Below are 10,958 nucleotides of genomic sequence, written 5' to 3'. Positions count from 1 at the left end.
CACAAAGGTGTGGATCTCAGTGGCCACATTGTCTTCTGAGGAAGAGTCTTCCATCCAGTCATTAGGAAAAGAAGGCTTTCTTATAGCTGCAGTCATTTGAATATCCAGCAATTGTAAGATGTGGAAAAGGACTTGTAGGGTGAGAAATTATTTTGCAGTACCTAGCAGACTTCCTCAATGAAGTGTTAGTTGATAAGGAACTCCTCAGAATTTCTCTCTTTCCAGTATCACCATCTGTTTCTTGCTGGGCTTCCATTTCGGGCAGTTGCTTTCAGTTTTGCCCAGGCGTAATTGTATCACTAATATCTCGTATCTCTCTTAAACACCCATGTCCTGCAGTTATATGATTATGTGAGAATTTCAGCTTTTGTTAAAAATTAAGCTGCTAGGCCTTATTGTTGTAGTCTTGGAAAGCTTGAAAATGTGACCATGAAAGTGTCAAAGAAGAGAAGGCAAGTAAAAAAGAAATTCCAAAAATTATAATTAATAAAATCTAATGTTTTTTTAAGATCTCATTAACTTGAGTACCTAAATCAACTGAGAACATCCTGATTTTAAATGCTCTCAGTTAACAAAACATATATTGGGATAGCTTGAAGTTGTTGATATTTTAATGCAAGGGAAAGGAGACATACAACTGTAAAGTCATCTGCATTCTCTAAACATTTAGAACATGTCACAGGACCGCCAATGGTCTCATTGCCAGACTGTGGAAGTATCCTCCCCAACCCCCACCCCCACAAAAGGGTTAGAATGGTTTGCATGCCATTCCACTGATTCCTGCTATGTCTGAAAAATGAAATAATGGTATTCAGTGGTATCAAACATTATAAAGAGCTCTAAGCAGGTAAATGTAGGCATCATATATGAGCAACACCACCATCATTGTCATTAGAGCTGACTTCATTTCATGACATGGCTTGAAAAGAAAAAAAAACTAGATAAATGTTTGAGAAAATGATTTAAATTCTAAGGAAATATATATTTGCCAAGATTTTTATGTAGAGCATGACAAATTTTACTTGTGAAAATTCTAAATCATTTAAAAAATGGACAAATGTAATATGCAGTTACTTATTAATACATGACTTTACTTTCATCTCTTATTTGAAAACTATAAAGATGTTCTTTTCTTTCTTTTTACCAAATATGACATTAGGAATGCTAATACAAACTCAGTAGAACTCCATGTCATTTGTTAGCAAGGGTGCAGTGTTTCTTAAATACACCATTGAATTTGGTATTTAAGATGGAAATTCCAATACTTGACACATCTGTGAAATGGAACTGTGGAATAGAGGTGGTTGACTTCTACCATTCATTGGAAGCATATTGTACACTCATAACTTCTTTTCTTTTTTCTTTTCTAAGGTTTGTCGAGTTGCTTATGAAATTATGCAGACATTGCATCCAGATGCTTCAGAATATTTCCATTCTTTGGATGATATCTACTATTTTGGGGGACAGAATGCCCACAACCAGGTTGCTATTTATGCTCACCATCCACGAACTGCTGATGAAATCCCTATGGAACCTGGAGATATAATTGGTGTGGCTGGAAACCACTGGGATGGCTACTCGAAAGGCATCAATAGGAAACTAGGAAGAACAGGCCTTTACCCATCCTACAAAGTAAAGGAGAAAATTGAGACAGTCAAGTATCCTACATACCCAGAGGCTGACAAATAGAAGAGCATGAGGAGGATTGGCAGTAACTTTAAATTTTAATTGGTTTGAACCAATCAACATACTAACTAACGGCTTACATGGGATTTGAATTTGCATTTTAACATGTAGTTAAAATGAAAGCCTTTTATCATTCAAACTGGATAAGAAACTGAACACATAGATGGGCCATTATTTGAACTTCTTGTTGAACATATTTTGTTATATGCACTCTCACATATGTGCACACAAATACACACACAGTCATGCACACAACAGGAAAACTGTTGTTTTATACAGTTTGTCTCTTTCAAGATTTGTCTCGGTCATTAGTCATATGTGAGCTTTGGGCTCTCTTCTCTGCCATTAATTGACTGTAATACTCGGACTTAAACACTGCCACATTGTGTAATTTGCGTGACACGAACATATTTTGTATGTGCAGAATTTAAAACATGGTGCCTATATTTGAAAGATCTGTGACCTTTTTAGAAGAGCCATGCCCAAATACATTGATGGGCAAGAGTTGATATTAAACTGGTGTTGTCATGACCACTGAACTTGCTCCAGCCAACAAATTAAAAAATCAGACTAGAACTTTTTTTTCTTTACAAGATTTTTTTAGCAATTCCATTGATTAGTTCACCTCATCATTAATAAAATAAAGGATTCATTCAAACAATAAAATATTCACTGTCTGTTAGGGACTTTTGTAAAACAATGTCATGAACAGATTCTTTAGTACTGAATGTTTCTGGACATTGTCTTTGATAACAAAAAATAAATTAAAAAATGATCAGCTGGAGTTTCATAGAAAATTTTTAAACATGCTGCTCTGGCATATCTGCCAAGCGGGTCAGTGCGTCTCAGAGTTCTGCGGAGAGTAAATTTCAGCAAAATGTTTGCACTGGTTCTAGTTGTTTTTGTTGTTGTTTGCTTGCTTGTTATGTTTTTTTAAAGATATTGTGCTGTGTTACTTTCCAACTTTCCATCTTAGGATCATAGGAAGTAGGGCCAGAAGGGACCTCACAAAGTCATCTAGCAGGACCATCACTGACTAAACCCATCCCTGTCAAGGGTCTGTCTATCCTGCTGTTGAAAACTTTCAAAGATGAAGATTTCACAGTTTTTCTAGGTAGCCTATTCCAATGCTTCACCACCCTTATAGTCAAAGGAATTTAGTCGTATTTAATCTTCTCTGTTTCTTTTTTGAAAGTAAAAGTCTGGTAGGGAATTATAAACAACCATTTATTAGTTTGGCATTGAATAGAGTCACTTTGAAACTGAAACAAAAAAATCCATATTTATAGTCCTCATAATCAGATATGTCATTTCAAAAGCATAGGCTCATCTTTCTCTACTAATAGCAGGATTTCCCTTTTTGTGCTAGCCAAGCATTAAAAGACATCAACAATTTACCTACAAAAGTAGGCTGTTGTCCTTGAATATGTACAGGGTTGGATTTTGATGTGTGACACAGAATTATTAATAATTCTGAACATTGCAAGGTATATTATGAATCTTTTCAGTGAGAATAACCTTAAATAATCTAAAAAGTAGTTTTCCTAACTTATTTTGAGTCTGTAAGATGTATGCAATTGCGGAATGTAGGATGTATCAGAAACAGTGTACCCAGTACAAATGGAAAATAATGATCTGGTTTATTGTATGTGACTCTGGTCACCCATGTTCGAAAAAGTAGTATTCAAAGTAGAACAGGTGCATAAAAAGGATACAAGGATGAGGAGGAGCGTAGAGAGTATATATGAAAAGAAACTAGAAGAGCTTGGCTTGCTTAGCTTAACAGAGCAAAGCCCAGAGGCAAAACGATTGCTCACTAAAAATACATCAGGTTGGTAAACAGGGAAAATAATTTTAAGCCAAAGGATGATGTTGACATAAGAACAAAAGATATAAACTATCCATTAGTAAATTAGGTTAGATAATAGAGGGTTTTAATCAACAGAGCAATGGGATTCTGGAACAGGTGTTTGGTAGTAGCGAGGGCAAGAAAACAAGGAAACTAACTGGTTTTAAAATAAGGCAATATCAGTATATGAAAGTGATTCTGTAATATAGCTACCTAAAATAGCGGGAGACTTGTGTTGATGACCTAGGAGCCCCTTCTAGTATGGATTTAAAATAGTGTCTACATGCTTTAGGAATTCCAAAATCAGAGGTAAAACTTCAATAGTGGATTCAGAGTAATGACTGCACAGAGTAAATTGCTGCAAATACCTACCTCAGTAACAAATGACAGTCTTTGTGAAAATGAGTTGAGAGAGAAGATATCCTTAAAGAGTGATTTTTATCTTTTCAAAACAAGGTTTTTATCCTCAGAGTAAAAGGAAGTGTATATAATTTAACCTATCTGAAGTTCCTTTTTAGTTATTTCTCAATACATAATCCCTCTTCAATATTTTTAGATTTTGCAGTTTAAGTATTGGTTTTCTAAGGTTTTTGCTTACAACTGTAAACTTAAACTTCATGCTCCTTGCTTGGAAATGAATACAGAAATAATGTTCACAAATTAACAAATTTCCTCAAGATTCAGGTAAGTCGAATAAAAAAAAATCATCCAGAAGGATAAGGCAAACAACAGAACATCCAAGAAGCGGGAAATACTGTTGCTGTGGGAGAAATAATAGTTGTAAGCTGGCAATTGTATAGCAAACTGTAAAGCTTAACAAAAGCTTGGCAAGATGCCTGGACCTCCCTACTTGTTCTAAAGACACGAAGAGTAATGTGATTAATGATTTTGATAAAGGTAAGTTAAAAATAGTATACACTAATATATGATACAGTTAGTAACAAGGTATTTTTTACTTTTTAAAATACAGCTGTAGAAGCTGACCCCTTGTTTTCTTGAGTCCTTTGGTCTTTGAGTACTTGCAGTGTCATACTGCTGTAACACTGCCCAGGGGAAAGAACCCATTTTTCTTGCCATTCTTGTGTCCAGTAAGCACCTTTCTCTCTGCTTCCCTCAAGAATACTAGCTGGTAAGGTCCACAGATAAAAACTCCATATTGAATTTAAAAAAAAGATGTGATGGACTTGGTTCTCAGTTACTGGAAAGTGTCTTTATGCTTCCAGAATAGTATTTAGATGGCCCAAGGGTAAGTGAGAGTCTGTATTTATTATTGCAGTGTACACCATGGATTAAAAAACAAAAAATTATAGGACTGTGTCTAATAAATACCTTAAAGAAACTTGATGGAACATATAATCAAGCTACTAAACAGAGTGGTTATAAATAAACTGTTTCAAATTTTAATTAGTTCACAAAAGACTTAGTTCAACAGCAGCCCACATTTGTGTTTTTGTTTCTTCATACTAGAGCTCCAGAACTGACTTGTTTAGAAAACCTAAACCTCAGACCAGTTATAGCTCATGTTCTCTTTGATAATCACTACTATTTTAATTCCTCTCCATGTATTTAAATACATATTAATGTAATATTTTCCTATTCCACATATAATGATTGTAACATCTTCAATCATAACCTATTTCCAATGTATATAGCTGAATTTGTTTTCTTTAAAGAAACTCTTTCATTGGCTTCTTTCCAACAGAGCTAACAAAATTCTTGAATACATTTCAAATTGTCAGTATAAAATACCATATAAAGGCTGCATTTCTTAAGCTTCTCTAAGCTACACTGGAGAAAAAAACTACTCCCCCTCCAAAGCTGCCCCAAGATTTAAAATCATCTTATGTCCTAGCTTTTCTGTTCTCTGCTCAGTGGGATCCTGGCCTTTTTTTAGGATTGGGGCTTTCATTGGACTATTTTGGGAACCAGAATTGCAGCAAGATACGTTCCTCCCCAGGAGGGGTGGTTGAGTTGCTTAGAGTGGTTGTTTAAAAAAAAAAATCGGAGGGTAAAGTTACATTACACTTAGGCCATACTAAATTTGTGGAATATTAAGCAGTGATAAAGGCAAAACATGCTGTGAGTAGTCGCATGTTAAGGGTTAATAATCTGGACAGCTCTGATTTACTACTAGAGGGCTGGTGAGCAGGGGTGTGGCTAGGAGCCAGTACACCTGGGCTGTATCCCTTGTCTGAGTAGGCAGGGACTGGGAGCAGTGTCTCCTGGGATGCCAGAGTACTGCAAATTCCTCATTTTATCTCCATAGAGCAGATTGAAGTTACCTTTACATGACCTAGGTAGCAGCGGCTGGCAATTATTTCGGGCAGAGGGCCTCTTACCCAGTTTTGGCAGGCTATCGAGGGCCGCATGGGTAGCCCACCCCTTGACAGGTGCCTTGCCCCTTGACAAGTGCCCTGTCCTCTGGTCACCATCTTGGGAGCAATGTCCCAGTGGGCCCAAAGCGGGGCACAGGCTGGCAGGGCTCTGTGGAGCCTGGCTGGGCTGCACCAGCAGGGAGAGGGGGGAACTGGTCCGGTCCCATAGGGTCCTGGCCGGCAGGGGCTCTGTACCTCTGCCACCCTGCTCTGGGCTTCGCCGGCACTGGCCCTGGGACTCAGGTACGGGCCCTGTGCTCCAGCTGGCTCCCCTGCTACCCACTCCCAGTGTCCTCCAGCCCTGCGGTACAGGTGGGGAGCAGCACACAGCCCCAACCCCCTGCTTACCAGCAGGGAAGAAGCTGGTGCTGATTGCGGGGAAAAGCAGCCCCTCGCCTGCTCCATGGCTGATGCTCCCTGCTGCAGCCGCTTACAGCCTGTGCAGGGCTATCTGGAATAGGCACAAGCAGCCCCAGTCTTGCCCGTTGGGGTTGTGTATGGCGGCAGCATCTACAGCCCCCCGCTTGCGCTGGGCAGTGTTGGCTGCTGCTGCCCACCCAGAGCTCACTCGTGTGCTGGGCAGCACAGAGGCAGAGGTGGCAAACACTGCTCGTGTGGCAATTGGGTCTGTAGATGCTGCCGCCACGCACAACCCCAACGGGCGAGCCTGGGGCTGCATGTTGCCTACTCCAGATGGTCCTGCGCAGGCTGTAAGCAGCTGCAGCAGGGAGCATCAGCCATGGATCAGGTGAGGGGCCGTTGTCACCACACGCAGCTCGGATGGGTGAGCCCGGAGCCAGCACGGGGCCCAGGCTGGCAGCAGGGCTGGGTTACAAGATGGTGCTGAGCATGGAGAGAGGAATGCAGCCCTTTCCCACCCTGTACCCGACGCCCCACACTGTAGCCACTTGCAGCCCTCCTGGGGCTGCTGGTGCCTGCTCCAGACAGCCCTGCATGTGCTGTGAGTGGCTGCAGCAGGGAGTGCTGGCCACAGGGTGGGGAAGGGCTGCTTTTCTCCATGCCAGCAAGAAGCAGGGAAGGAGCCCAGGAAAAAGTTGAGCATGGGGGGGAAGCAGCCCCTCCCCTGCCCGATGGCTGGCATTCCCTGCTGCAGCTGCTCGCAGCCCACGCGGGGCTGTCCAGAGCAGGCACGGGCAGCCCCATGTGGGCTGCAAGTGGCTGCAGTGTGGGACACGAGCTGCAGGGTGAGTGAGGGGCTGCTTTTTCCTCCCATGCTCAGCTTTTCCTCCAGCCACATTTCCCCAGGCTCCTTTCCTGCCCAGGGTCCTCCCCTGCCCTTCCCCACCCCTTTCCCTCTTACCTGCGGTTCCAGCAGCCACTTGGTCCCAGACCAAAAGCCCCCGTTGGAGCCTCTAGCTGAGGGGGTGGGGCCAGGTGGGCCCTGCTGTTGTGGGAGCGCACCGGGGCTTCCCCTGGGTCCTACTGCCCTTGGTTCCTGTCATTTTTGACAGGAACCAAGGGCAGAGAAATATTAATTTTCTAAATTTTTTAGGGGCCCTGTGGGCCAGATAGAATGGTCTTGTCGGCCGATTCCTGGTCCACGAGCTATATTTTGCCCGCCCCTGGGCCAGAACAACCCATGCCCAAACTGATATATATTTGAGATGCTCAGAGGGCACTCAGCGCAATTTAATGAGCTTCAGTGTATAAAGTGCCTTTAGCATGGTCTAAGTAATGTGTTACTTCACCCTTAGTTCCATGTACAACTCATTGCTTGATTTTTTTTCTCCAATGTTTTCCTGCCAACACCCTCATTTCTTCCCCAGTGGACAGGAGAGCATTACAGTTTTGTCCATAAAAGAGAATATTTATCCAAGCTTTAACAGCCCTTGTGAACTTGCACAACATTTTAAATTTTTCCTTTTCAGACTGTCCTTGAAGAGAGGAAGATGATGATAATTACTGTTATTCCGGTGGGAAGACTACTGTACATTTTTCTGTAGTCTTTAAATATTTTTTGCAGGCTGGCCAAGACGGGTTAATTTGAAGACTTGCCACTGTAACAGGGCAACACACGCAATCTGCCCATGTCATTTCTGGCACACATGCCATGTGTTTGGTGCCTCTGCTTTAAGGTATCCACTAGTCACAAAACTTAGTGGGTTCCTCTAGGATGGTGTTACCTTTTCTGAAGACTGTAGATAGAGATTCAGTGTCCTTCAGTTAGCAACCTGATGCTTTTTTGGCATCTAAACCTGGTATTTTCAGTTGTATGAATATCCCTTCAAGCTCCTCCCCTTGATAGATTTCTATTTCGTTACCGTAAAATTAGTTCATTGACAATGAAAAGCAGGAGTTCTCTTTGTTTTCCAGTAGTTCTCCATATTTGATTTCTCATAGCAACAAATAAATTAATTTGCGCCTGTCCTAATTTTTGCTAAAATACTTTTTTCCTTGTTTCACCTATCCAATGTACTTTTCTAGATTTGTGTCCCAATTCTTAGGAAGAAAAAAGTTTGGTACCTATTAACCTTGCAAGCCCTTCAAGATGTACTTGGATCTGAAAATGGATCCATATTCCAGTTTCTGGGATTCAAGGAAAAGCTTCTTGATCAACTGTTAGGCTTGGAAGGAAATAGAGGTTCGTTGTCTAATGAGACTGTTCATTCCACTATATCCATGACTGCCTTCTGGGCTGGAGAGAAGGGAGTTGTTGATTGAGCTTTGCAAAGTTACCACCTAGCATTTCCCAAACATATTCCATTAAACATCACTATATTCCATTAGGCACCAGCAAGTGCAGGTGACTGGACTCAAAACCATAACTGCGGAGTAATTGTTGCAGTGTCCTGCTAGAAGTACAATATCTGTGACAGGCTGGGGTCCCAGGAGGGGCTGTGCTGCCCCCTGGTTGCCAAGTAGCTCCTGCCTTAGCTTTAACTCTAGGGGCCCTCACCTCTTTTATTTGCCCACCACACCTTTGATGTTCTTGTTTGGAAAGAAGGGAGGCTGCCCGAGGGTCTTAGAGTGAGCCTGCCATTGTTCAGGTGCTGGCCTTCTTAGTCTCTGCCCTTTTGCTGTTGCTGAGCCCTCGAGCTCTAGTCCACTAGACCAGTGTTTCTCAACCCATGGGTTACAATCCAAAAGTGGACCACAAGAATATATGAAAGGGTTGTGAACAGACTTTAAAAATGAAAAACGTGAGAAACTATCGCTTTTCCATTGCACAGTTCTAGCCTGCAAGGGGCTGCTTGGGCCTCCCCCTGCCCCACACACCCACCCCCTACCCCACACACTGGGGGTCAGGAGTGAGGGGCACTGGGTTGAGATTGGCCATTGATGTTTACAAATGGGTCTTGGTACAAAAAAAGGTTGAGAACAATTGCACTAGACCAAGCCTCAGGGTTGCGAGCTTCTCAGCTGCCTTCCAAGGCCTTATCTCTACCCTCTCTCAGGCTGCTGAGCCTCTTTAGGCTCTCTGGGATTGCCCCTGTGGGCATGCTCTGTGCACCCATCACAGGTGCTGTAGGATTGCCTCTCATGTACTATGGGATTGCCCCTCTGGATGTCCTCAGCACACCCCTTGAAGGCACTATAGGATTGCTCTTCTTGGGCACTATGGGATTGCTGTGCCCCCATCCCCTTTGCAAGTGCTGTGGGAGCTCCAAGCCACCCTTCACAATTCCCTCAAACCACCAGGATCTCCAGTCAATATCTAGTCTCCCCCCCCCCCTTACTGGTAGGCAATATTTTCTGGTGGCAGGCCAGAACGGTCCAACTCAGGTCCAAAATAGGCCAATGTTAGGACCTGGCTTCTGCCTCTGCTTCTCTGCAGGCTAGATCTAGCCTGAGAGTATAGGTTGCTGACCTTGTCATAGAGCACAGCTGCACTGATTTTGGTGTCTGTGACATGGATTGAGACACAGAAACCCATACTACATCCCCAGAGCTAAGTATACTTGCGGTGAAGTAGTGCAAATTCCCACTCTACTGTTTCTAAAAGAAATTTGCCTTCCTATTTAGGGAGATTGAGTTGACTAGCAGATATCTTCTCAACCAGTAGAGATCAAACTTGAGAAACAAAAGAGGGAGCTCTAGACAGGATGATATTCCCAGATGGTAACTGATTCTAATCTTGCCTGTCTGTGAGTGTGGAGGAACTAAGTATTCATGTTGTCTCAACAAAGTCACAGAAAACAAATTAGCTAGTAAATGGGACTATAATTTTCCTAACCATTTGAGCATATTACTAGAAAATGGACTGTGGGAATTTGTTCATGTTAAATCTGTAGACACTTTGTAATGTCTATAAATTTTTTATTTGGTTTCATTTGAGAATAAAACACTATACAGAAGCATTGTGTTAAAGCTTGTGGGATTAAATTGACACAGGCAGTGAGTCTTCCTGGCCCAGGAGGCATTTATTGTGCACTGGCATGGTTTTATTTACTTTTTTCCTTGTGAGTAAATTTCAGTTATTCTAAAAAAATCTAGGCAAATCCCGTTAGACTGAGTTGACTATCTAATTTTTCCTCTGTGCACCTTTAGAGATTATAGAGTAATAGAAATTACTGAACCTTTTATGTAGTGTATTTGGGATTCCGGTATATGGAGTCCTTTGCTTGAAAAATGTTGTTATGTAATAAGCAGGGATCCTGGTTTCCTCTCATTTAAAAAAAATCTCAACTTTTTTTATTTAAAAAAGTAACCCAAAATCCACATTTTTTCCATGATTAAAATGAAACACCACTAACATAGATATAGATACCTATATCTGTATCTATTGTAACCGCCCATGACATTCACTTGAGTGCTTCACCTTTTCTGGCCATTCTGATGCAGCTGTCTCCATTCAAGTCGACAGTTTGCCTTCCAGTAAGGTATCTCGAAAGGTCCTCAGGGTTCCTCTTCTGCCACGTCTTGTTGTTACCGATTATTGCTGGGAGGATGTTCTTGAATCCTGCCTCTCCTATTTCCCTCCTTTGGCTCCCTTGCCTGGATCTCCATTTCGGGGCTCTGCCTCCCCGACACCCCACCTTATACCAATCAAAGATGTTGATCCTTGACCAAGGATAAGACAAAGTCCA

The 10,958-nt window shown here is 42.1% G+C and overlaps 1 protein-coding gene across 3 annotated transcripts in view; it reads left to right on the top strand.

Moving 5' to 3' along the window:
* FUT8 (fucosyltransferase 8) overlaps positions 1 to 2,465 on the top strand; it is a 353,615-nt gene extending 351,150 nt beyond the window's left edge. For all 3 annotated transcript variants that reach the window (XM_019519217.1, XM_019519216.1, XM_019519218.1), the window contains one exon: positions 1,372 to 2,465. In XM_019519217.1, coding sequence (XP_019374762.1) covers positions 1,372 to 1,689 — 318 coding nt within the window. In that variant the 3' untranslated portion in view covers positions 1,690 to 2,465. The remainder of the gene's footprint in view (positions 1 to 1,371) is intronic.
* Positions 2,466 to 10,958: the final 8,493 nt, after the last annotated feature.

This window comes from Gavialis gangeticus, unplaced genomic scaffold (genome assembly GCF_001723915.1).
Source record: "Gavialis gangeticus isolate Ggan-Ray unplaced genomic scaffold, GavGan_comp1, whole genome shotgun sequence".
Classification (NCBI taxonomy): Eukaryota; Metazoa; Chordata; order Crocodylia; family Gavialidae; genus Gavialis; species Gavialis gangeticus.
Note: the sequence above shows the minus strand (reverse complement) of the source record. Positions and strands in the feature narration are given on the sequence as shown.